The sequence below is a fragment of the Populus euphratica genome, unplaced genomic scaffold, assembly GCF_000495115.2.
Source record: "Populus euphratica unplaced genomic scaffold, PopEup_1.0 scaffold103.1, whole genome shotgun sequence".
Taxonomy (NCBI): Eukaryota; Viridiplantae; Streptophyta; class Magnoliopsida; order Malpighiales; family Salicaceae; genus Populus; species Populus euphratica.
Genome location: NW_011499891.1, coordinates 668,444 through 696,219, shown reverse-complemented (window position 1 = coordinate 696,219; position 27,776 = coordinate 668,444). Strand labels below are relative to the sequence as shown.

Genomic DNA, 27,776 nt, shown 5'->3' with positions numbered 1-27,776 from the left:
TGAACAATAAGCCGGTGGTAAGACTTGCCCCAACAACCTATTTGGTGGCTAATATGAGCGGTGTGGACACACTGAAATACTGTTCACCATCTATGGATAGCCAAATCAATTACATAGGCGGCGGCTGTGGCGGAAGGCTGCGGCGAGATTGCAAGGCACCGTTTAGAACATGGTGTGTATTGTGTTTTTAAAAAAATTAATTTTTTATGTGTTTTGAATTATTTTGATGCATTTATTTTAAAAATAATTTTTTATTTTTTTAATATATTTTAAAATAAAAATAATTTAAAAAATAACCAAAATTATATTTCTAAATAGGTTTTAAAGTGCATGCCGCACACCACATGCACAATCCGCAACAACATGGATGGGATTTGAACGCAGTGAGTGCATATTGTTCTCCATGGGATGCTATGAAGCCTTGTTCGCGGCGGAGCAAACATTGTTGGACTGCTTCTTGTGGCCCGGTTGGACCTCGTGGACAGGCTTCTTGTGGGAATGCTCGAGGGTAAGATGTATATGAACATGCTTTTTTTTTTTTTTTGAACTTTTACAGTTAGCTGCTACTGTTTATTGCATAATAATGGAAGAAGTAAATAATGAAGTAAAATTGTCCTAATTAATTTCATTAGGACAAGTTTAGTTCATTATGGATCAATGTAGCAATAACGAAGGAGGGTTTTAATATTTTTTTTATTGTAGCCACGTAAACATTTCATTGTTAACTGTTATGCAGTGAGAAATTACTAATTTGTTTCTTGTTCAAATAATAAATGGTCCCTTTGTTTTATATGAATAATGAAAATACTAAACTACCTTTGGAGACTAAAAATATTATGTCTTCGATCCAGGGTATTACCCCTTTTTTATATTTTAGATTACAGTTAAATTACTAAAATGTTCTTTTAAGTCAAAACAATCAAACTTTTGGTAAAAAATATTTATATTTTTTCTAATTGGTTATTTTTTTTATTAAAGATATTATTGTATTTTAACATAATAAAATAATATTCATAGAAGGCACATGTGTACTTTAAAAGGCGCATGCTTTTTCCTATAATTAAACCTAATTATCCGTCATGTAATTAAATGCACTGCTGCATTTTTTTTAGCTGGTGCAGCGCATATTAACAATAAAATGTGGTTTGTAGCTAGCGAACCTCTTTTTATATTTTCTCTTTTCCTCGTATAAAAATTATTATTATTATTTTTTATATTTTTATATTTATAATTTAATTATTTTTATATTTTTATCCTCAGCTCTTTAACAAGAGTTTCATTCCCTTCAATTTACTCCTTTAATTTCAATTGTAATATATTATATTTTTTAATTTGATTCTTATTTTTTAAATTTTTATTTTTTTTGTTTAACCCTTTTTTTTATATATATTTTTAATTTTACCATTCAATCCAAGATTTTTTGGTGTTATTGTTTTCAAATTAATTATTATTTTTTTCTTTTTCATTGTAGTTATTTTCCTCTTTAATTTAACCTCAAAACAAAACATTATGTCCTTTTTTTATTTAAATTTAATTTTTTCATCCTTTGCCCCTTTGTATAGGTGTTATTTCTTTTTTATTTAGTACTTCAATTTCAAATTTTCATGTATATTTTTTTTATTTGATCCTTAATTTTTGAATTTTTTTCTTTAATTTTTTAATAAAATTTTTACTAGTTTTTAATCTCGCTTTTCAAACCAAGTTATTTTTACTGGTTTTTAATCCCACTTTTCAAACCAAGTTTATATTGTGTAATTTTTTTCTCATTCTTTAATTGTTTCATTTTTTTTTAGATTTAATTTTTCAATAAAAAAAATTTAGTTACCCTCTAATTTATTTTTTATTTTTTAATTTTCACCCTAATTATTTTATTATCATTTTTTATTTTATATCCTCGTGATCTTTTTGGACACTGATGGAGATGGATACGCCAAAGGTCACCTCGTAGTGAACAATGAGCTCGTTAATCGTGGTGGTTCCATCAACAGGGCTAAGCCTCTGCTCTCTACCGTCGATGATCAATACATTATATGTCCCTGTAGGATGAAGATCCTGTGGTTATCTATATATGTGACCATTGAAATTTGATAAGCCTCGAGTGATCTAATCAAGGTCAGAGTTTCATTTGGCCAAAGTTGTGGTAAATTATTTATCTCTTTTCTTGTGAATCGGTAGCTCGGAGGTGTTTATATTTTGATTCTAGGATGGCATGCATACGGCGGAAGGATAATTTCAGCCACCGGATTGTAAAGATTATGCTCCTGAGAAACCCCATACGAGTCAACTAAATTAAATGCCTTGTATCACAAGTTGGATTTCTCTCTTTTTATATATAGTTAAAAAATAATCAAAAAGTGAAAAGAATCAATTTAATTTTGTCATGGATGTGGTATGAGTAGATCAATGATCCGAATGATTGAATTATAAATCCAGCATAATCTAGATTTTTTAATTAACAAATTTGATAATTATAATTAAATAGATACTTTTCTTCTTATTATTTTTTTAACAATATTGGAATTTCTTTCTAATTTTACATGCTAACATGATGTTTTTTTTTATTGGATGCTTCATAAATCGTCCATGTTTAAAAGGATTTATTTATGAACTGACTTAAGTATTTTTTATTGAACTCACTAATTGCTCAGAGACAAGTCCCACCCCATGACGAGTTCTAGATGGGACACAAAATAGTTGCCTCTCTTGACTCTCCGATAAATGTCTCTGGTCTTCGGTGCCTGCTGCATGGGCTTCTAGCAACATTGATTATCGCCATTCTCCAAAGATCAAACCTTGAAGCCGATCGTTTTGTTTTTAATCTGGATTAGAGCTGTTTTGGCACTAAAATATGTAACCTAGCTATGGCCACTTGAAATCACGACAAAAATTACTTAAATCAAAGTTAATATATATTCATATAGAGTTGTTTTGAGGATTTCAAAGGTTGTAAAAAAATTTTACTTCTAGTAATAATATTACGAGATATACAACAATTACACGATTACGGACAAGATAATTAACATACTTGGCTGGGATTTACTCTTGAATCGGTCGAGTCAAAGAGGACAATTTAGAGGCCAGTAAAAGTCAAAGATATGAGATGGAGAGTCAAATGTATACGCTGCGTTCAATGCCGTGCCAAGCTGTTCGGAACACACAAGGGATAGTTGAGCTTGCACGGCTGTGACATCCTCCTTAGTGATCTCTATAAATCCAGCACCTTGTTATAATTACTTCATGCAACCACCAGGAATGGAGAGGTTAAGCTTGTTGATCGTATTCCTTTTGTGCCTAGCAGCTACTGGCATTGCCCAGAATTGTGGCCGGCAAGCTGGAGGCCGGACTTGTGCTAACAATCTTTGCTGTAGCGAGTGGGGCTTTTGTGGAACGAGTGATGACCATTGTTCACCTTCCAAGAGTTGTCAAAGCAACTGTAGAGCCAGTGGTGGCAGCGGTGGCGGTGGTAGCAGTGGAGGTGGCGAGAGTGCTTCCAATGTTAGAGCTACATACCATTTCTACAACCCTGAGCAAAATGGATGGGATTTGAACGCTGTAAGTGCTTATTGTTCTACATGGGATGCCAATAAACCATTGGCTTGGCGTAGACAATATGGTTGGACTGCCTTTTGTGGACCAGTTGGACCCCGTGGCCAGGCTTCTTGTGGCAGGTGCTTGAGGGTACGTAAAAGTTAATTAGACGATAATGAAGAACAATTTCTTTTTTAATTATTAGAATTCGCTGAGCATCAAGATCAAATTCAAATAACTAAATATAGTTTCCCACATAAATGTATTGCAGGTGACAAACACTGGGACTGGAGCACAAGCAACAGTGAGGATTGTTGACCAATGCAGCAATGGAGGTCTCGACTTGGATGCAGGAGTATTCCGGCAAATAGATACTGATGGAAGAGGCAATGCTCAAGGCCACCTTATTGTAAACTACCAGTTCGTGAATTGCTGATCAAAAGGCACCATCCTCTTCCAATGTTATGATGAAAACTCAATAAGCTTGTTGATTTCCAAGTACTAATAAATTTTTAATCTTTTCTTGAATAAGAAGCGGGTGATATTGTAAACCCAGATTTTTGCAATAAAATCTATGAACCTCGTTTGCAGTTTGATGACACGACAATACTAATAACCTGCGTTCACCGTTCAACCTGTTTTTTTTTAATAAAAAAAACGGGGAAGATTGTGTGATGCTGGTTCACAGCGATCGAGCAGATGAAATTAACAAAAGAGATGAGATTTTGACAGTGATGAAAATGTGTGGGGTTTATATGCTTATGGTTTTATGTTCAGTGAAGAACCAGAAAAAATAAGGAGACAAGTTTTGGTATTTCTTTTACGATCAAACCCTAATGTGGTGATTTTAATCTGCTTTTCTCTCGAATTCTTTGATATTTCCTCTTCACTTTTGCATCTACTGGATATGTATTTATAATACAGGAATTTCATAGCATATGAAAACAAAATTCTAAATATATATATTTTTTAATTTAAATTTGATTAGAATTTAAAATTAATTAAATTTAAAACAAAAATATTTAAAATTATCTTAATGATCTTTTTAAATTGAAGATCAGGAAAGAATGATAAAAATATATTATAATCTCTAGTTGTTTTATAAATTAACAAATCATATTTTTAACCGAAATTAATTTTTAATTTTTTAATATTTAATTTTTAACCCTTTTAAAAATAAAATTAAAAAAAATTAAATTTGAGTTATTACAATTATGACATGACAATACTAATACCGTTTAACCTTTTTAAAGTATTTTTTATTTTTATTTTTCTAAAAAAACATTATGTTTTTAATAATTTTTATTTATTGATATTAAAAAAAATTAAAAATATTATTTTAATATATTTTTAATTTAAAAATACTTTTTAAAAACACTCTGTTTTATACTACAAACACACAACAATTAATGAATTTATCTCTGAATAAATGGATGAAGATCGTACCCTCTAAGTATTCTATCTCCTTGGGCTCCCAAAAAAAAAAAAAATCGTTTTCATCTTAAATATTTTGCATGACAATAGTTTTTGGATTAGGAAAGAGAGCAAAATCTAAGACCTAATCCTTATGGGAATATTTCCCGGAAAGTAAGAACAAGCAATTAATTCATTGCATTATCTTATGGACCAAAAGAAGTCTATATAAGTATTAAACTGTTCTCTTATATATATATATCCAAAAAATGACAAAATTCAAACCATTTATTAAAATAAATTGCATGAGGTAATGTTAAAAAAAAAATATTTAAGATTATTAACAAACAATTGAATTTGTTATTAAGGTTTGTTTCATAAAAAAAATATTACTAAAGGGTAGGTGAAAAAATAAAAAGTCTGGACATGAGGAATATGGAATATATTATTTCATAGATTTTAAAGTGCTAGTTTAACTCTCAATCATTAATTTTAAACGAGGAATAATTGTCAAGTTGATTTCCTCGTGATCATGGACAATTATTATTCTACTTAAAAACTTCTTTAGGAATTTTCTGCTATCAAATGAATTTGTGAATAATTAATATCACAAACTAGTGCAGGGAAATATTATTATGATGAGACTTGATTAGATGATGTGTTTAACTCTTTCAGGAGGCAGGGCAATGGCATTAATCTTTTGGTTTAATTAAAGTTTATAATTGATCTAGTCCTTACTTGAGGGTTAAATTATTTGGAGAAAATTGTAAATATTAGTTCCTTTTTCAAAAGAAATCAAATAATCTTTCTAGTTTTAAACTTTTAATTAATTAATTAATCCCTTAGTTAATGTTTATCATGCTTAATTTTTTATTTTTTATTCCAAGAAATTAAAATATCTTTTTCATTAATCTTTTTATATCATTTATTTATTTATTTTTCTGTTTTTTGGAATAAAAAATAAAATAAAATATAAAATACACAGAAATAATCAAGTCATCAAGTGATTTAAAGATATAGAAACTAATCGATTATTTTTTAAACCAAAAGGATATTTGATTCATTTTGTAAAAATTTAGAGATTAATTTATGATTTACTCAAATATTTGACAAAATACGTATAATGTCGCTATAAAAACCCTAATGTCGATGAATGAAAAAGAAAATAATTGCTAATTTAAAGAAATTTTAAAACATTTTAAAATATTAATTCAAATTAATTCGATTTCTTTCTCAAACATATATATACATATTATTTTTAAAATCAAAAGCTGAAACATCAAATATAAGCAATTCTCAATCAAGATTGAACTTCATGAATTGCTAATTAAACAATTATCAAATCTAATTATACAAAAAAACAAAGCAATCCCTATATGTATGTAGACAACAGCGACTTTGATTTTCCTTCCGAAAAACTCAAGACACCTTAGAAATTCAGATGACTGCTTCTTGCCATTTTCTGGTTTATAAATTGTAAATATATTTTAAAATAAAATAAAAGAAAAAAGCAATGTGGCCAAACCCAAGAGCCATGACCATGACCATGACCATGGCCGACTCAATGGACTCCACCCAAACTCGCCACCCTGCCTTGAAATGTGTCATCACCAAGATGATTTCAATGACATTAACGTCATCGTTAAAGCTCAAAGAAAGCCAAACACGTCTCTTTCTAATGCGGTGTCCTTGCAAACATGTTGGAGGCATGAATTACATGTGTCAAATAATTTTTTATTTTTTTATTAATTTTTTTAATTCATTTTTAATTTAGTCTTAAATTTATACAAATAACTTATTGTGGTTGTAACTTTTATTAAATTTAAAATATTAATCAAGGTTAATTAAGATTGGTCAAATTTGTTACTGTTTTGATATTAAAAAATATTATTTTAATTTTTGTTAAAAAATCAATCTATATATTTATTAATTATATAATTTATTTTTAAATTTGTCAAATTAATTTTATTATATCATAACAACTAAAACATTACTAGGTAAAAAATTAAATATTTATAATTTTGAAGAATATAACTTAAATGATCAGATTTTATATTTATTTTTTAAAAATTAATAGTTTAAATTTTATAAACCTCATAGCTATTAAAGATTTATATAATTATTAATATAATTATTAATTTTAGAATTTATGTAATTAGTAATTAATTCAAATACTTATATTAATAATAAAAAAAAAATTTAAAACTTATTTAATAATACTATTAAGTTATTTACTTTATGTATTTTTTTAACAGTTTTTTTAACGTTAAAAAAACATAGTTTAATTTTTTTTTTTTGAAAAACAAAGTTGAAACATTATCGTCCTATATATCTTTTTTAATCATATTTGTCACACCCTGACATCGCGACGGCCTTAAAAATATAATTTTTTTGGAAAGAACGGATTTCTGGCATCCAATTCTTTGATGGTGAATGATCTTTGTTTAAGGAGTCGCCACATAGTATTATGGTTACTAGGAACCCTAACTGGTCAACAGAGATTCTATGATTCGAGACTGATTACGCAAAAGGGAAGATATTATCACCCCTTTTAGCGTCCTGCCTAAGGCAGGCTGCATTGCTGACTTTGTCAATAATTGCTAATGTTTTGTTAGTTTATGCTATGGTGGTTTTGCGTGTAATATTCCTGACTCTGGCGTCAGTGAATATTTAACTACAAATATTTTCAATTCTGGCGTTGGTAAATATCACGTAGCTATAAAAACAAAATAAATTTAAATCAATTATTTTTTTATTCCTGACTCTGGCGTCAGTGAATAAAAAAATCAAATAAATTTAATTTTTCGCATCACAAAAAAAAAATAAATTAAATCAGATATATTTTTTTTTATTCCTGACTCTGGCGTCAGTGAATATACAAATCAAATAAATTTATTTTTACACATCACAAAAAATAAAATAAATTTAAATTAGTTATTTTTTTTATTCCTGACTCTGACGTCAGTGAATAAACAAATCAAATAAATTTATTTTTACGCATCACACAAAAAATAAAATAAATTTAAATCAGTTATTTTTATTCCCGACTCTGGCGTCAGTGAACAAAATGAAAAAAAATAAACTTATTTTTTATACATGTACATATTTTTTATTTTTTTCTAGCTAAAAATAACGAATGAAAAATAATATAAATTTAAACTGGTATTTTTATTCCTGACTCTGGCGTCAGTGAATAAACCAATAAATTTACATTATTTTTTATTCATGCCTATATTTTTTAATTTTTTAATTTTTGCACTTTGAAATATTTTATTTTTTACTTTTTTATTTTTTTATTTTTTACTTTTTATTTTTTCTATTTTCTGACTGGGCTGGGCTTAGCCCAGCCCATTATATATATTGATGGCTGGGCTCAGGTCAGCCCCACAGGGGCTGGGCTCAGCCCAGCCAGCCTAGCCCGGTCACTGGCCTAAGCCAGTGAGGCTGAGTCCTGCACGCGTGAAGTAACTTCACGCGTGCTGCACTATGCGAAGGTAATTAAGTTACCTTCGCACAATGTTTTCAAATTCAATATGCAGGGAATGAAAGGAGAAAGGGAAGAGCGTACCTGCTTCGGGAGACGCTGATGCGTGCAGCACTGATGGAGAGCGTACCTGCTTCGAGAGACGCTGATGCGTGCAGCACTGATGGATTCTCCTATTGCTTCCCCTTATCTTCCTTCTGTGTTCAATTGTCTGCGTGTTCTCTTTGTTTTCACAGCAACTTTTGAAACTGAGAAAATGATGAAAAGGCCGGCCTGCTGGGAATTTGCTTTGATCTTGATTTTCGTTGTTTGCAGGGGCGAAGGCAATGGCAGAGTCAATACTCGTCTCTGTGTATTGTTGCTCTTTTATTCTCTCTGACTCCCCGTGTATTATTTCTTTCTCTGTATTTATGCTCTGTTTTTTTGTGTTTCTCCTTTGCTCTGTTTTTGGGTTGTGTTTAGGTTAATTTTCTCTGATTTTTTTTATTTTTCTGGTTTCGTTGTGTTTTGCTCTTCTTTTCTTGGGTTAATTGCCCTCTTTTTTTTTTTTCTCTTCTTTCTGAGATCTGTATTTATAGTATAAGAGTTTCATTCCCTTGTGAAAATAAAGTCTCAATTAAACTCTTTTTTTTTTTAAGTTTAAATTAAAATCGAATTTAAAAGTAGATAACTATCATTATCTTGAGAATTATCTTAAAGAAGGTAAGGATTAACTTGAAAGTAAGGATTATCTTAAAAAAGATAGGGATTATCTTGAAGGTAAATATTATCTTGAAAATAAAGCTAGAATGATAAAGATATATTATAGTTTTTAATTTTTATGAAAGTTAACAAATTATACTTTTTATCAAAATAAATCTTTGATTTTTTAATTTTTTATTTTAAATCATATAAAAATTAAATTAAAAGCTAAAGGGTCAAAATTGAATTATAAAAATATTAATTTCGAACGGGTCGTACATTACAAGTTTACACCTGTTGTTTTTCGAAAAATATACTCACAAGATCGTTGCTGACACCTCGAGTACATGCCCACAGCCGAGCGCGGGCAACGGAGCCAGTACTCTCTGTATTCCACCATCCCAAATCAGTACAAACCTCTACTCCTCACTTTCCCTCTGAACACAGAAATTGAAACTGGCACTCTTGACACAAGTTTGAAGATTGAATTACCGGAATCCTATTGTATTTTTTTTCACATTGTGCTGTTTGAAGATATGGATGAGAGAAGGTTTGTTTCTTTTTGTTTGGTTCCTGAGAAAATATGGGAAAAAGGAAAAGTTTTCAACTTTTTTTCCCCTTAAAACTCAATTCAGTCTCACAGAAATACCCGCTTGCGTTTTGCTTTTCCACTCCTTCCCTTCTTTAAAGGGTCTTGAATTTTTCCTGTTTTTAGACCAGTTTCGTTGCTTAGCTGTGATGGTTTGTCTTTTTTAGTAGTTCGAAAGCTTGTTTCTTTGGAAATATGGAGCTGTTAAAGCTTTAAGCTTTAATGGGTACAATGTGATCCCTGTATTCTCCTCTTTTCTGTCATTACTGCAATTTTTTTTTTATTGTTTCGTATTGGCAGTCAAATATGACTTGGTATTATGATTTTTGTTTCTCTGACTGTTGTCAATAGTAGTTTTCAGTTGAAGAAGAATGTTAGTTTCTTTTTCTCTTAAAACGTTAGGTGATTGTCACCATTATTTTAGCATGAAAATAATGTTGTGCACTTGTGTTTATCTCTATAGTCAAGAGAAAGAGATGGTGGAACAAGTAGTGAGAGTGAAGAGGAAGAACCTAGAGGCATGCATGACATGCCCTCTTTGTAATCACCTGTTAAATGAAGCTACCACAATCTCTCTGTGTCTTCATACCTGTAAGGTTTACTCTTTTGCTTTATATTTTGTTCTTGTGTGATTGATTTTTTTCTCAATCTGAAGCTGTCAAGGTTGCAGTGGAAATAAATATAATAATCTGGGTTATTTCTTTAGTTGCTTTGCAGTTTATTGATCTGGTCTTCCTTGCTTTGCGTTTCTTGATTTGTTTGTTTATGTACACATGAATCTGTTATAAAAACATCAAGGAAGAATTTTCAAATACTCTGTTAGTCCTTTCCTTTAGGCTTGTGTTGGCACAATTGGTGCAATGCATTCTCTATACCAAATAGAAAACTTTGTTTGTTAGGTCATATGCTATATTAGTAACAAGCGCTGCAGAGATAATTAATCATACTTACTAATCTTTATAACTGTGGGCAGTTTGGGACACTGTTTAAGAAGAACTTCCTACTCGTACACATTACCCCATGACATAACCATCGATTCCAAAGCTTCATGACTATGCCAATAATTTTATATGCCTTTTATGTTGTATTTGAGATATAATCCTTTTGATCATCTTTTCTTGATTATTTGAATCTATGGTGTTATATCTAATCTTGAATCTTCCTATTCTATCGAGTGATCTTTTCTCTTCCAGTGATCTCTTTCTGATGAGTTTATGAAATGCATACCAGTCTGCAGGAAATGCATATACAAAAAGCTCACTCACGAAAAGGTAGATTGCTGTCCCATATGCAATATGCATCTAGGTCGTCTACCGACTGAGAAACTCAGGTTAGCTTTTGGTATATACACTTGTGTGTAGGGGCACTACTTTTATCTTTTAGGTTCCAAAATGGCATAAAAGTAACTTCTTCTAAAGCACAATTGAAAAGGTTATATGATCTCTAAGTATCTATCAGTATTGGCTCCCTGAACTTTAAGATTGTGATTGAGGTTGGTTATTGATCAGTAATATATAGTAACTGTTATTTGTTAAATCTATATACTCTGATCTGATGATTGGCTCATTTGAAATTGATTTGGTTTGTGGATGTTTGCTTTTGGCAACATAGACTCGCGGCCCTATTGACATGATTTTGTTTTCACTGATTGTATTGCTTGATGCCCTAACCAATAGTAGATAGATTTATTTGGTTGCAGTAGACAAGAGCTGAACTTCTTATTCAAGGAGTCCTGCTTGGAATTTTCTTCCACTTCCCAGAAAACATTTGGATCAGGACAATAATGAGATTTTATTGTCTACTTAAAAAGGACAAAAAATAAAATGTTTGTTTTGGGATGTTCGTGTTTGCATGCAGGCCAGACAATTATCTGCAAGATATGAGGGCCAAAATATTTCCTTTTAAAAGAAGAGAAGTTAAAGCTTTTGAAGTTATGCCTTCAGTTGCGTTGCCCAAAAAAAGGAAAGGAGAGCAGAGAGAGCGGGCACGGGATCTCCAAACTTCTAGGGCAGATGACCTAGTTCCCCGAGTACGAGGACAGGATGATGGAGAGTCCTTGGGGTCCCAGATGTTTACTGCTTATTCCATCTCTTTGGAGGCGAGTCTTGATCCATCCTTTCCTGTACAAGTTAATTTTCTTCATCTAACTGTTGGGTTTTTTCTTTTTTGTCTGCCTCAATCAAGAGGACTTTTAATGAATGTTACTTAAAACTTGGATCTGGAAAATGTTTCTAATTTTCATTCTCAGGAAGAATTACAAGATTCCAAAGTGATTCCTGAATCAGAAGAATCTATTCGAGACCTTGGACTAGTGCCGCATGTAGCTTCTCAATCAGGAAAAGGCTCTCTTGCACTCCCTAATGAAGTTTCAGATATCCCCACCACCACAGAACCACACAAGAATGGATCTTCTTCCAACTCCGAAGCATTCAACACAACTCCTCTAGCTTCTAATTCTCCAATTGCAGGTTCAAATGCATTAATAAATACATATTTCTCACATTCTCCATTTTGCATTATTTAACTAATTCAATTGCCTTTGATCAAGGGGTCCTGCTTAAGTTGAGTTTGAATCTTTAGCTAACATGTTATCTTCTTCTCAACTCAACCTCCACAATCAATTCCATATCTCACAACTTTTGAGATTCATCACTGAGGAATTGGCAAAACACTCCAAAGACAATCTCACTTCCATTTTGGAGTTTGCTGTGCTTAATCTCTTGTATCTGCATTGATCTACTCGTGATTCCAAGCCTACAGATTTTCTAACTAAGTCATTCAGAAATATTTTCAGCTATAACTAATTCCTATCTGGAGAAAGCAAATGTTCAATCCAGATCAATTAGAAGCTGCATTATGCCTCTGCATGGAAGAAGCTTCAAGATTCTCTACATCAACTTGAAGCCAAATCAACAGATTCTCTGCAGGACATATTGACTCCAGCCTTCTATTATCAAATGAATGAATTATATGCGTCTACAATAAAACCTTCACTCGATATGCTTGAAACCCTTTTATTAGTAGACACTTCATCGATACTCTCTGTCATCCTTACAACCTATGTTCGATACCATTTTCCTAATTGTTTATCTCAATACTTGTCATCGTTTAGATAGCATATCAATGGAAAAAGAAAAGGTTCCATTGGAACAACTATTATTTATTTCAGGGCATCTCAAACCTTTCTAAGCTACCTCGTCTAGAGAAATCTCTCTCTCTTTTTCCTCAAAATCTTCTGTTGGGATAATTACATTATTAGTACACTAATTTAACACCGTTTAAGTGAGCCAACTTTTTGAAAACTTTAAATCAAGTACTTTAGTCCAAAATTTGTAATTTGCTCTGGTTTTACTAGCATGTACTTTACAATGTTGATGCACCAACTTTCAGCTTTCTGAAAAAATACATTAATTTCAAAACGGATTAAACATTCAGTGCTTTAGAATTAAAAGTTTGTATATTTTTGTGTTTGAAAAATATATATTTTTTAAAAAATTTGAATTTTAGAGTATTAAATTCAAATACATCAATGCTATTTACTGAGAGCATGTAAATTTAAATTTAAGAACTTGTGGATGAAGGTTTATGTAATAATAAATTTAAATTTAAGAATTTAAGGAATTAATTGAGAGCAGATACAAATTTATCTAAACATCTATATTAATAATAAAAACAAAATTATTAATAAACTATATGATACAACACAAGTGCTGGACTTGACTTATGCTCCTGCAAAAAAATATTTAGCTTGAGTTTATTTTTATATTTAAAAAATATTTTTGAATATTTTTTTTAAATTAAATTTTTATGATTTTGAATTATTTTAATATACAAATATAAAAATTTAATTTTTTAAAATAAAAAAATATTATTTTAATATATTTTTAAATAAAAAATTATTTTAAAAAATAACAACTACTATAATCTGAAAAACTACGGTAGGTGCCGATCTTGACTTTCCATTCCAATCCATGCATCCCCACCTGTGGCCTTCTCTTTCTCAGGGTTGGTGTATTATCTAGAATTTGTCAAAAGCAATCACAAGAGTTCCATTCACAAAGATTTTCATTATATAGACTCTAGAATTCATGGAGTCAAAGAAGCACACGAGGATGCTGATTAATAACAGTCCAAGTGGAATACTTGAGTCATGCCATACTTTTCTAGAAAAAAAACAAGGGTAATTAATGCAGGCAAGAATACAAAGAGAGGAGTTAGTGCACAAGCTCCCGGGTTGAGGAGGGGCGCCTCTTGGTATTAGAAGACGAAGATACTTTTGGTAAGAAGGTGTGGTTAAAGGTGGTTAGTGATAAATATATTCATTTTGTTTTATTTATTAAAATAATATTTTTAATTCATTTTATATATAAGCCTTTTGTATTTAAGTTAAAAAGTTAAATAATATATACTTTTTACAAATTAATAAAGAAGAATTCTAGCCTTCCTTTCTTTCATATTCATATTTATTTTGTGTTAATTAAATTTGTTTTAACATAGTTTCGGAGTTGGTTTTATGGAATGAGGACCGAGACTTAATCTCAAACACAGCTAGTTTTATTGTCTTTCTGAGCCCTCTTCCTATAAAGAAACAATTCTTGATCCTCTATGACAACAAGTTATGGATAAGAAACTTTTTGCTTTATGTAAAACAGATACTTGATATTTAGTTCCTCTATCTTCTGGTAAAAATGTTGCTGGTTGTCGTTGGATGTACAAGATCAAGACTAATTCTGATGGGATACAATTGCAAAATGATACTGTCAACAGTATGATATGGATTATGAGGAGATATTTGTCCCTGTTGTAAAAATAACTACTATTTGTACTCTTATTGTTGTAACTTCGATTCGTCAATAATATATCTCACAACTTGATGTTAAAAACACCTTCTTGAATGGAGATCTTCAAAAAGAAATTTATATGACGTCTCCTCCTGGTGTTTCACATGACTCTGGGTATGTATATAAGCTCAAAAAAGCGTTATATGATCTTAAACAAGCATCTCATGCTTAGTTTAAGAAATTTTCTGTTGTGATCTCATCTCTTGGATTTATTTATAGTAGTCATGAATCTATTTTTTTTATTAAATGCATTGATGCAGATCGCATCATTTTATCCTTATTTGTTGATGACATGATTATTACTGGTGATGACATTAATGGTATCTCAGTTTTGAAAACAAAGCTGACTAGATAGTTTGAAATGAAGAATTTGGGTTGTCTTCGATATTTCATAGGTATCAATGTAGCTTACTTATCTAGAAATTACCTTCTTTATCAGTCAAAATATGTTGCATATATTCTTGAGCGGACTAAACTTACTAATAACAAGACTATAGACACTCACATTAAAGTTACTGTAAGGTATTCTTTTGATGGTTTACCTTTAACAAATCCTATTTTACATTATATTATTGTTGAGAGTTTGGTATACCTCATTATTACTCATCCAAATATTGTATATGATGTTCATATTGTTATTCAGTTTGTTGTTTCTCCTAATACTATTCATTTGACAACTGTTCTTCATACTCTGTGATATCTTTAGGTATAGTATTGTACTTTCATCCACCTCTTTCTTGAAGCTGTATACATACTCTGATGCTGATCATGACAGTGATCTTATATATCGCAAATCGGTTACTGATTTCTGTATTTTTTAGATAATTCTCTTATTTCTTGAAAGACCAAGAAATAATTTATTGTTTCTCAATCCTTAACCGAATCAGAATATCGTGCTATGACATCCACTACTAAAGAGATTATTTAGTTACATTGATTATTTGCGGATATGAGAGTTTCACTCTCTCATCTTGCTCCTATGTATTGTGATAACTAGAGTTCTATTTAGATTACTCACAACTTGATTTTTCATGAACGAACTAAGCACATTGAAATTGATTGTTATCTTACTTGTCATTATCTCAAGTATAACACCATTACTTTGCTTTTTGTTTTTTTCTTTGCAGATTGCAGATTTCTTTATCAAGTTGCATTTCATTTCTTGTTTTTATTTTGTAGTTGGCAAACTCTTGATACTTGTAATTATCGTATCATGAACTTGAGGGAAGATATTAAATAATATATTTATCTTTTTTTATTTATTAAAAGTAAAATAATATTTTTAACTTAATCTATATATAAACTTTTTATGTTTAAGCTAAATGATATATTTATTTTGTGTTAATTGAATTTGTTTTAACACTTAGCACCCTTAACGAAGAGGTGCTCGTGCTACCATGAAAGACAATAAAAACTCTTAAGAGATTAATGGCAGTGTTCTCTTCTCTCAATTGGTGCACATGATGGAAGATATGTGAAAAATGTGGAAGCCACTGCTGACATCCCCCAGGGAGGAGGACGTGATCGTCCTCCGACAAAAGGGCGTGGACACCTTGGTTCGTAGGCGGGAGGCTCAAGTGTGAGTCAAACGGAATATTTTCCACCATCGATAGAATATTTTGACCCAAATTCACATTACAATTCTTAATTTATATTTCTGTATTTTACCCTATTTAGCAATTCCACTATTAATTTGAACTCGTTTTAGAAAGATAAAACATTCCTTTCAATCACATTTCTTTTAAATATTATAGGTAGCATCAATCCAAATTAACTTATTTTTTTTAAGTAGATATAGTTATCAATATTACTGATGAGAGTATTGTAGTTTTTAATTTTGTAAGTATTTTAAAGGTGTATTTTATATAAAAAATATTAAATTAATATTTTTTTTTTTTATGATTTTAATATGCTAATATAAAAAAATAAAAATTTAATTTTTTTAAAAACATATTATATAACACAATATCAAACACACATTATTTTATTGGATTAACCTAAAAATATAGTTTTAAAATGCAATCCAACTCAACGAGTTGATCTAAAATCTAGCTGATCCGAGACTAGAACTTGACTAAGTTTGTAAAAAAATAAGGATAGTTAAAAATTCATATGATATGATAAAATCCTGTTATAAATTGTTGATAATTTTTATTTTTTTATTAAAATAATATTATTTTAATTTATAAAAAAAATTAAAATTAACTTGAATGACTAGATCAAAATCCACAACACAAGTCTTAAAATAAATCAACCACCAAACCGGTTTAAAAATACTATCCACAAGTTACTATATTATTAAGTAAACTCATGAGTTATAAATCAATCAAGGTTTGTTATTTTTTTTTATTAAAAACGGTATCATTTTTTTTTAATTATTTAAAGTTAACTCAAACAGATTTAAACCACCAAGTTAATCTAAATTAATCAACTCAAGTCTAGTCAACGTTAATATTTTTTATGTGGATCAACTTAAAACAAGCTAAGGCTGGACACAAAACAAAACACAAGAAGAACACACACTCGTTGCTTCCGCCTAACCTTTCATGTGATTTCGTCGAAGCAAAAAGGAAAACACTCAAACTCATAGCCCTTTTCGTGTCCTAAAAATTCCAACAAAAAGAAACCCCACACGTCGACGACTACTACTACTTCTTCACTTTTCTGTCTTTAGATCTTTCTTAATTATTAGTGTTATTATTTATTAAGTCTTTTCCAGCCCTGAGTGTATTAGCGTAGACACAGAGAACGGATATGTCAGGACAGATTGTGAAAGTTAAAAGAGAGATATTAGAGGCATGCATGACATGCCCCCTTTGCAATAAGCTCTTAAAAGAAGCTACCACGATTTTTTCGTGTCTCCATACGTGTAAGTTTTTCTTTTACCCCCTCTTGTGTGAAATTTTGTGTTGATCTGGGGTTGTTGGGATTCTTGTGGAATTGGCTGGTATGATTTGAGTTGTTGTTTCTTGATCTGGGTTTTTCTTGTTTTTCAATTTCGTGTTTGCTTTGCTTATCATGGCTTGTATGGATGTTGCAATTTGGTAATTCAATGTCGAGAAGGGGTTTGTTTTGATTTTTATCAATGGATATGGAGTGCAATCCTAATTGCGTTTATATTCTTTATCTGGTGTTTATTGTTGTAGATTCCCATTTCTCTGAAAACTTGTGTATTCTTGCTTTTGGTTCATGCATGTATAGCTTTGAGTTTTTTTAATGACCTTTAGCCACGTAGTGCTGAATAGTGTTTTCTTGATGATTTCGGTTTCAACTTTGTACAGTGCATGCATAATATCATGACAACGATATGCATACTTGAATTTGTTATCTTGCATCGGGTGGAAGGAATATCCAAATACTCTCTGTTAGTCTGTTCTTTTAGGCTTGAGGTAGTAAAGTTCTGTGATGCATGCTCTGCACCACATAGAAAGCTTTGGTTTCTTTCTTGTTGATCTCAGTTTCCGATAGAAAATTAAAGTATAAAATACATTTGTGAATTAATTTGAATTTTTGTTGTACCTTTGTGGGCAATGATTAATAATAACTTCATATTGCCGCATTCTGTCCTCTGTCAGTTATTTAAATAAACATAAACTTCAAGTTCATACAAAATCTTAAAATCTGTCAAAGTCCACTGATGGGCATGTACTCCCCAATTGACTGAGTTCACCATGGGTGTTTTGTTGATTAATGCTGATATGAGTAGGACTCAATATATTTCATACCAGTGTTGAAGGGACAATCTGGTCGTTGTTTGTTGACTACATCAATAAATTTACTCTTATCATTAATTGAGAATATTAAGATTATGCATGCGAATTACAATGGAGTGGAAAAAATTCAATGGAACTGTGCTTAACTATGATAATTTTCCCTGTTTAATCATTTGGGATGCATGTTATCTTGAACTGTTATTGTTACTGACTTTTAGTACTGGTGCATCCTTCTGATACTTTTTCGTGTTGATTATTTTATCTAAGATGTTAGATACAATCTTCTGGTCTTGAACAAGCTATACCCTCTAATTCCTTTTCAGTCTAGAAATCTTTGGTTGTTCAGTGATCTGTTTCTGAAGAGTTAGTTTTGAATTCCAACCCAGTCTGCAGGAAATGCATATATGAAAAGCTCTCGGATGAAGTGGTAGATTGTTGTCCTGTATGCAATATGAATCTGGGTTGTCTTCCAGTAGACAAACTCAGGTTAGTCCTTCTATAAATTATAACCAAGTCACACACCCATAAAGATGAACTGACACATACTTGCACAGTTACAGGCACTTTTTTTCCTTTCGATCTTTATAAATTATGAAGTGCCACAAATCGCCAGACTTCTATTATGGTGAATTTCTTTTTGATTGAATTTGATATGGTTTACATATTATTTTTGGCAATATAGACTAGCTCTCTGCAAATCCTTTCACATGATTTTAGCTTCACTAACTGTAATTCTACTTACCTTAACAACTGTAAATTGATTTGTTTTGGTAAATCTTCCTTAAAGATGGAGCAAAACTTCTTAACTTAAGAAATCTGCTCAATTCAAGATGGTGTTTTAGTTAAACAACTCTTCCTGGCCACGACATGCATTTTGACAAACTTCCTGGAAAACATTTAGCTCAGAATGCATGTTATGAAGTTTTCTCGTGTTTATAGAAAACTGATTTTTTGCACTGGAATTTTCATGTTTGTATGCAGGGCAGACCATAATTTGCAAGATATAAGGGCTAAAATATTTCCTTTCAAGAGAAGAAAAGTTAAGGCTCCTGAAATTATTCCTTCAATTGCATTGCCAGCAAAAAGAAAGGAGAGATCATTATCGTCATTGGTGGTCAGCACTTCCAAAGTGCCAATTCAAACTGGCTTGACAGGAAGGAGATATAAAGCTGGTGCCAGAAAGGCTGCTGCATTACGAGGATGCAGTTTTACTGTTGAGGAATCCAAGAATGAAGATTCTGCCAAAGATAATTTGAGCTCACCAGGGTTCCCTGTCAAAAGTATTCAAAAGAAAAGGCTGGTAAAGGAGACAATTGTTTCATTCTTTGTGCTTGGATGACTTGAAATTCCACCTTGAAGTTGTGCAAGCTAGTTCTTGCTGGAAAAAATATTTTCACTATATTAATAATTTTTTCCTTGTTAAATTAATGCAGGATTCCTCTGTGGCTGAACCTTCTACTGAGCAAAGACCTAATGATGATGGTGAGGATGATGATGTTCAAATGATTGAAGGGAAGGCTGATCTATGGACGCCCTTGAATTGTCTTGTTGAAGCTGCTAACAGAACCAAGTCCTCCAAGTTGCATTCACAAGGACTGTCTCTAGCCAAATTTGGCCTGCTTGATGGCCCTGATAGCAAACCTCAACTGTATGAATCCAGAGCAGAATCACCCAATGGTCAATACAGTGACATATATATGGCTAAAACAAAAAATGAGCATGGACAGGAAATAAGAGTCCTAGATGACAAGAATGGAACAAATTCGCTTCCTGTATCAGTGAAGCGAAGAAGGTTAACAGCAGCACAAAAAAGGGCAGTTGTGCCTGAGGGGTTGAGTGCCTCAGCTCAAGCAATGGTAGATGCTGCAGGAGCTAAGAGCAATAGAAGAAACGGTCCAATATGGTTCTCATTGGTTGCCTCTGAAGACCAGTAAGTTGCTTCTCAGGCTGTCTCTAATTTATGTTACTTTATCTAAGTTTGTTAAGTTTGGTTTGCTGACTGCTTCAATGTTTGTCACTAATTATATGGTAAATGTCTCCAGGAAAAGAGATGCTTCCTTGCCACCGATATCCACATGCTACTTGAGGATTAAGTGAGTTTCTTTAGTCTTCTTACCCTCTTAACTTTATTTCATTTTGCTTTATTCTGCATTATATATATCATTTTTTTCTTCATTTGTGTATTTGAAAACTATTTCAGTTTTTGAAGGGGTAACTTTGAAGTTTGGCCACCATGTTATCTCATAATCTCTTTTGACAGGCTAAGAAAGTGGGTCTTTGTTCTTTGCTTGAAGATGCAAAACAGAAACGGCATCAAGGTTTTTACATGAGATTATATGATTTTATGGTCCAAGCATTTGTTTTCCCAGAATGTGGATGAAATATTTACATATTTTATCCATCTGCTACAATTGATAAATATTAGGCCTTTCATATGTTGGTTATTTCAGTAAGTGTACGGATTTTATTGTTTTGTATTCTAAAACCTGGTTGGTCTAACTGTGCTTTTAGTATTTGAAAATCAAACTGTTTCTCATCATTGATTGGCTTTGTTTTGCCTTGTTCACTTGATGGTTATACTTGTGACTTTGATCAATTCTAGGTCAAATATGATGAAGCCATCGATTGACATAGAACTTATCCTCAATTACCAAATGTTCAATTTTTCTTGACTTTCTCATCACAGGGATGGTAAAATGCCCGTGTCTTTCATCCAGAAGTATCTCATAAAGAAACTCGATCTTGGTAGTGAAACTGAGGTGAGTTCATCTCTCTTCAAGTGTGTCAGCTCTATTTTTTCACCCCGGCCCTTTATTATGGCCCTGAAAGCATAAAAGATCAAGAACAGATTTGAGCTTGTAACTACTGTACTGAGCCACTTGAAATTAAATTGTTATAGAATTATCCTTCTATATGCCTAAGGATGCCAACTCAAAATGATTGGAATGGTTCCTAATTTTTCACAGGAACATCCATCTGCTGCAATTTTTTAAATCCTAGGAAGTCTGGTTGGAATGATTTGAATGGTTCCTGAAACTTTAAGAATCAAAATGAATCTTGCATCTTTGTCAGGTGTCCATAAGGTGAATATTTCCCATACCAAGATCTGCTAGGAAAATTTAAATATACTCTATCTTCAATCAACGGGCATTAAACCCTATCTTTCAAGTAATATGTAATTTTACTGGAACAAAGGGAGATACATATATTGATGAATGATAAGTGACGGTAACAGGTATCCAGAGGTGTGCATGTCATGTGGCCTAATATTTTTGTTTGATCAATGATGTTTTTGGCCAGATGCAAAACAATTCTAGTTTTTAGATAATTCTATATCAACTTAGTGGACACTGTCATATTTCATACTCTTATACCTCAACTCCCATTTTCTCATGACAATGTGAAAGCACTTCCTCTGCTTGCTGAATAAAAATCTAATCTACTCAACTCGTAATAACTACTGACTTATTTGCTTGATGTTCTTGGGGGAGGGGGTAATCTGAACTATGCAATGGACTTTCTTGGAAGCCTACCACTTTTTGCATGACAGTTCATTGCTTCCCTAAAATTGTTAGTTTATATTTGATAAATTGTTTGTCAATATTTAATGAAGTCATTGTTTTTGGAAATGATATCACAGCTTGTGTTTTGTGTGCTTATAATTGATGAATACTGCTTTCTCTGTCTCTCTCCCTGTGGCTCTAATTTTGTAGTTGGAAATAATGTGCCGGGGTCAGCCCGTCAGCCCAACTTTGCGATTGCAGAACTTAGTAAACTTGTGGTTTTGTCCTGGTTCAACGCCAACAAAAGTATCAGCATCCGTGGGTTCCTCGGCAAAGGACTTCGTGATGGAATTGTCATATTGTCGAAAAGTCCAAGAGTCACAAAATATACATCTAATCTCTCTCCCTTCTTGAGTACTTACGTCTTCAGTAAAAAAATATATCTTGTTGGATTTTCAACATCTGCAACCTTACTGTGATCTTCAAATCCATTACTTGCTTACTGCTTTGAATCATGCATATGATTACACGAATGAATATATTTGATTTCATTTATTCTAGAGAGCCACATCACTTACGGTCTGTATTCTCTCTAAATGTCCCCCAATGATCCTGAATTGAAGTTTCTAATGATCTTTAACCATATCTCTCTTTGAATGTTGCCAAGATCGGTTGAAAATTGCACGTAGGAAGATGGATATAAGCTTTTGAGAGTGGCAAGTTGTTGAACCTTGTAGGAGACTTCAAAACGTTTCCTCTTACAAAATGGGTTTAAATTTATGAGCGTATTTATTTTTATATTTTAAAAGTATGTTTTAAAAAAAATTAATTTTAATTTTTTTAAATTAATATTTTTTGATATTCTTGTATCATTTTAATATATCAAAAATAAATTAAAAAATATTATTTTAATTTATTTTTAAATAAAAATATTTTAAAAAATAACTATTAATAAAATACCAAATAACTTCAAGGATCTTCCTTTACTAACAGTAAGTTTTAAGAAGATTCGAGGGAGACAGAGAATGGCTCCAGCTTGTTCCCTTAACCTTTTATTTTAGTCCAGTAGTTTGAGCTTTCGTAACAATACCCTTTCCTTAAGAGATTATTGTCTTCGAAAATCCATGTAAAAATATGAAAATTGACCATTGAGTTCTTCGTGACAACATGAGAATTTTATTGCGAGTTGTACATAATGAAGACCCTTCATCTGTTATTCATCTTTTGGCAAACAAATCAAATGGAGCTCTCTTTGGCACAAAGAGAATAGCCTTGAACTCCACTTTAACCTTAATTAAAGAAATGTTTAACAACCAAACAATCATCGTCAAGCTTTTGTGGAAAGAAATATACTCTTTCTTGGTGATCTTTTCATGCCTGCACAGCCAGATAGATTTATGTTTGTTACAGAACTGTCAACCATGAGAATCCTCCTTGATCTTCTTACTCTTGGATCCAGTCTCTTTTTCCTCGTCAACTTCCTCAACATCACCCTCCTCTTCTTTCTTTGATCCGTCATCCACATAGGTGTCAGCTTATTGCACCATCACGCTAGAATTCTCAGTCTTTTCATCAAACTCTGCATTTTCAGAAGATTCAAAAACCAATTAATAATAAGCAACATTCTTTTTCATTGAAAGAATCAAACTTAACTTTAATTTTTTGAAAACCCACTTCTTGTTTCTTTCCAAAACTAATTTAAAGAAAACAAATTTACCTCCTTAAAAGTATTTTGATTTACTGTAATAAGTTCTTGATGTGATGAGAACTAAACATTAACATTCCTTTCTCTTATAGTTGGATGAACATTTGTATGGTATTTGAGAGCATTGATACCCAAATAATATCTTGTATTTGAAGGAGAGTCTAATTTCAGCACGAAGCAAAACAAGCTTTTTTTATAAACCTGCAAGGACGGAATAGCTAAAGCATGTCATTTCAGAAATCTAATGCCCCACATTGCAAACATGGATAATTTTGAAAAGTCTAGTCATTTTCTAGCAGCCTTCCTTGAAAGAAGTTGGACTTGGTTTGTCCTGATTATTGGCTTCTTCTTTCTTAATCACTACAATGATTTCTCTAAGCTCATAATACATGTCTCACAGATGTTCTTCAAATATCTTGTTGTGTTCTTCCATAGCTTTCATGTTGTTTTCCACCATGCTTGTTCTTTAATAAACATAGATTCTTAAAGATCGGTCAGGGATTGTTGGCTCCAATACTAATTGTTAAGCCTTAACAAATAGTGGGTTTTAAGAAGATTTGAGGAAGAGAGTAGAAGAAATTGAGAGAGATAGAGTTAACAATTTGTACAGAAATATTGTTCAATCTTATTGCCTAATGAACATGTTATTCTCTGTAATGTTTTATACAATTCATTCCAGCTGCAAACCACCTCGAACTGCTACTGCTTGCAAGCTTATGCTACTAGTGACACTGCTTTGCTGCTCCAGCTTACTAATTCGGTAGTTAAAGCTTTCATAAATCATAACATCAAACTGTTATTAAATCTAATATTTTGAATAAGAAACATTAGTTAGTCCTTTCATTTAAAAAAAACCAATATTGAATTCCTATATTTTTATATTTTGTTTTGCAACTTAATCCTTTATTTAATTTTTTTATTCTTAAATCTTTCATATCTCTAATTAATTTTCTCTATATCTTAGAACATCAACTACCGAAATAAAATACAATAGAACCACAATTAACAAGGGAAATTCAAACGTAATAAAGAACGTATCTTAAGATACCATCCATCTATATAGGTAGTCTCAAATTTATTATTATTGATATTTTTTATATTGATTTAACTCTTAAATTCTCAAAAATCTAAGGAATTTTATTTATTTTGAAGAATTCTCATCCATATTTCCATTCAAATTGTACCCTTTTTTAATATAAAAAACAATATTATTTGGTAAAAACCTTGATATTTTTTATCAAATGATTTTAAGAGAGTTTTTATTAAAAAAAATACTAAAATTAATATAAAAAATAAATTTACAAGACTACCACAATGGTTTTGCATGTATATCTGAGGTTTGTTAAAAAAGAAGAAGTTACCAATCAATTCTGGAAAAGGGATTAATTCATCATTTGCAAAATTATAAGTACTAAGTTAAAAAATGTATAAAAAAAGCGACCAATTATCTTCAAAGTTCAACCTCAGTGTGTTGTCTACAGACCGGCGTTGTTGAGAGATTGAAGGGCAACTAGTGACTTCATCAACCCGTGATCTGACTGCTTGCAAGTTGGAACCTTTCCTCAAAATCAAAACATGCAACAGGTAATCATTCGAAAAACCCCTACAAAACCCTACACAGCCTCCTTTTTTTTAATTATCTTTTTTTTTTTGGTTTAATAAATAAGTAAATAAGAATGAGTTGAATGGTTAAAGGGTGGTGGATCTGGCAAGGAGGTGACTTGGGAGGATCAACAGAATATCAACAAATTTGGCAGATTAAACAACAGATTCCACGAGCTTGAAGACGAAATTAAGATTGCAAAGGTACCATCTTTTTTGTATATTTATATGCCTCTAATTTTACTCTGATTAACTCTTTTCATTTATATGGAGATGGGTTTTCAGAATTATTAACAAGGGCAGCTTTGGTTTTGTGTTTTTAATCGATGGGTTTGTTTTATCATTGTTTTTTGTTTTGAATAAGAGGTTAATATCTTTATTGAATATTATTGGTAGATAAAAAAAGAAAAGAAGGATTGTTGATTTTGGTTAATTAGAGCGGCCAGCAAATGGAGTTTGTGTTTAAAGGGGTAAATATGATTGATTTGAATATGAATTGTTAGCCCGATTTTCTGTCTTGGTGTTTTCATGATTAAGAGTGGTGTTTGCTTGTTACGGTAGAAGGGATTATGCAAATTTCAGGTCAAAAACGTCTTGTGCTTGCAACCTAAAGTGAGCTGCTTGAGCTTGTGCTGAATGTTAATGAGTGTTGGGGTTGCCTCGTTTATCTTGCAATGAATGGACTTGAATGTGTTATTTTGAGTAAAGATTGTTAAGGTTGGTAAATTCAACACTGATGGATGCCTGAAGGGTGTGGGTTTGGGTCTCTCTCTCTCTCTCTCTTTGTGCGCTCGCACGTGCTTTTAATGGGAATTGAAGTTAAGACTAAGCTTGTGAAGATTCTTAAGGAATTATTGGTTCGTATTTATCTTATCCGAGCTTGAGTGGTTTGGTTTGTTGTAGCATTGAAATATGTATTACAGGCAAGTTGTTGAATCTCTTTTGGTTCAGTTTTCTTTGATTTGTTGAGCATGGCAGTAGACTGTGCTCTTAGAAAATTAAGTCGGAGCAAGCGGACTCTTGTTCTTCTAGGCCAAAACCAAAGTTAGTGAAACAGTAAAGTTAAATTCCAATCTTCCTCTTTGTTCCATAATTTATTTTAAAATCAAGGAGGGAAAGGAAGAAAAGTTGGAATAATTATTTTCTTATGATAATATTCTGGCTGTGCAAAAATTTTCCATCCAACATGTATTAGATTTTGTGGAAATTTTTTAAGGAAAGGTAAACTCCACATCAGAGATTAAGGTGCATTCTCTATGTTTTGATTTGCACCTTTGTAACAGATTTCTCTCTGTCGCACATGTGCGGCGTCACAGTGATCGTCCACCATCCGGGAAAAAGATAATATTTTACCCATTTTTAGGGCGCGCTGAGATCATTTTTTTCACTATTCATGTTTTTGATAATATTTTTTGATTTTTTTGATTTTATTATTTTTCATGCGGGGGCCAAAAATAAGTTATGACACTCTTCATAAACAAGCGGAGAAAATGTTAAAATTTCTTGCCTCTTTCCCCAACATGTCTCTTTCATTTGCTTCCTGTTTCTGAAATTAAACATAACACGCTGTTATAAGATTTAAGAAATGCTGAACTCCAGAAACTTTTCCTCAAATTTCCAATGGGCTGTTCAGATACTTTACCACCAAGGTCCATCCAGTCTAATACGCTTTGTGCAAAAAAAGGATTATATCATTTCCCTTCACAGATTTTTTTATTCTTTACCCATTTCCTTGACTTAATTATACATGTAGCTGTTGAAATTTATTGTAAATAAACAAAACACAAGTGTTAGCATTGTTTTTCCTTGCTGTCAAGTTGCCATTAGTAGTGCAACAGCATGGATTATAAAGAGTGAGGCCATCATTAGCAAATGGGAGAAAAGCTATCTATGTTGGCCTTGTGGGTTACAGTTAGCCTAGTTGGTAAATTTATTTGCCACTGTCTTGAATACCTGGAATTGACACCCATGTAATCTGGGATGGGAGGGTTTGAAGGGAGGAAATGATGTGTCTTGTTGTGTAACCCACCTCTTGGACCTAAGGTGCCCCACATCGCACCTGTTCTATAAACGCATTTGTGGATGTATAATTTTGTTTTTGTATCCTGGTCACTTCCATTCTTAGTTTCTTTACTAATACAATAGCTCCTTTTCTTCAGGAAACCAATGATAATCTGGAGGATGCAAGCAATGAGTTGATTCTTACCGATGAGGAGGTGGTTCGGTTCCAAATTGGAGAAGTCTTTGCTCATGTTCCAAAGGATGAGGTTGAGACCAGGATAGAGCAGATGAAAGAAGTGACTGGTAAGAACTTGGAAAAACTTGAGGAAGAGAAAGATTCTGTGCTTGCACAAATGGCTGAGTTAAAGAAGATTTTGTATGGAAAGTTTGGGGAATCCATCAACTTGGAGGAGGATTAATGAGGTAGGTGTTTATTTTCTATCCTTTTTCTTCCTCGGCAGCTTTCTTATTGATTTACTATGTTATCCATGGAAGAAGTCTCTTGTTCATCGGTGAAATATCAGGGAAATTAAATTCCTCGAATGGTTTTGTTGGATATTTCAGATTGTTGTGTAAGCTACTTGAGTATAGATGCTGTATTTTTCTTATTCAGATGCATCTGTTATGAAGTGATCCATTCTCTTCAAATTTTGATATTTATGTCTCCTTTATGTTAAGTTGGTTCGTATTTTGCTAGTCATTGGGTTGCTCAAGAG

General features: G+C 31.9%; 4 protein-coding genes across 6 annotated transcripts; all 4 read left to right on the top strand.

Moving 5' to 3' along the window:
• The first annotated feature begins 3,063 nt into the window (after positions 1–3,063).
• LOC105131224 (pathogenesis-related protein PR-4-like) lies at positions 3,064–4,121 on the top strand. The gene is made up of 2 exons (XM_011034096.1): positions 3,064–3,678; positions 3,800–4,121. The coding sequence occupies exons 1-2, from the start codon at positions 3,238–3,240 to the stop codon at positions 3,962–3,964; spliced, it is 606 nt and encodes a 201-aa protein (XP_011032398.1). The 5' UTR covers positions 3,064–3,237; the 3' UTR covers positions 3,965–4,121.
• A 5,195-nt stretch (positions 4,122–9,316) lies between these two features.
• Positions 9,317–12,608, top strand: LOC105131223 (E3 ubiquitin protein ligase DRIP2-like). 3 transcript variants are annotated; one of them, XM_011034094.1, is made up of 6 exons: positions 9,317–9,656; positions 10,159–10,286; positions 10,926–11,025; positions 11,553–11,823; positions 11,944–12,163; positions 12,244–12,608. In XM_011034094.1, the coding sequence occupies exons 1-6, from the start codon at positions 9,454–9,456 to the stop codon at positions 12,273–12,275; spliced, it is 954 nt and encodes a 317-aa protein (XP_011032396.1). In that variant the 5' UTR covers positions 9,317–9,453; the 3' UTR covers positions 12,276–12,608. The 3 variants fall into 3 exon arrangements, with proteins under 3 accessions (XP_011032396.1, XP_011032397.1, XP_011032395.1); XM_011034095.1 differs by having other exon boundaries at positions 11,553–11,793; positions 11,944–12,608; XM_011034093.1 differs by having other exon boundaries at positions 11,944–12,608.
• Positions 12,609–17,040: 4,432 nt separating this feature from the next.
• LOC105131222 (E3 ubiquitin protein ligase DRIP2-like) lies at positions 17,041–22,312 on the top strand. Its single transcript, XM_011034092.1, has 7 exons — positions 17,041–17,405; positions 18,636–18,735; positions 19,231–19,549; positions 19,683–20,179; positions 20,292–20,342; positions 20,936–21,008; positions 21,963–22,312. Exons 1-7 carry the CDS (start codon positions 17,291–17,293, stop codon positions 22,164–22,166), a joined length of 1,359 nt encoding a protein of 452 aa, XP_011032394.1. The 5' UTR covers positions 17,041–17,290; the 3' UTR covers positions 22,167–22,312.
• Positions 22,313–24,858: 2,546 nt separating this feature from the next.
• On the top strand, positions 24,859–27,708 carry LOC105131221 (probable prefoldin subunit 4). Its single transcript, XM_011034090.1, has 3 exons — positions 24,859–25,041; positions 25,153–25,263; positions 27,219–27,708. The coding sequence occupies exons 1-3, from the start codon at positions 25,033–25,035 to the stop codon at positions 27,477–27,479; spliced, it is 381 nt and encodes a 126-aa protein (XP_011032392.1). The 5' UTR covers positions 24,859–25,032; the 3' UTR covers positions 27,480–27,708.
• Positions 27,709–27,776: the final 68 nt, after the last annotated feature.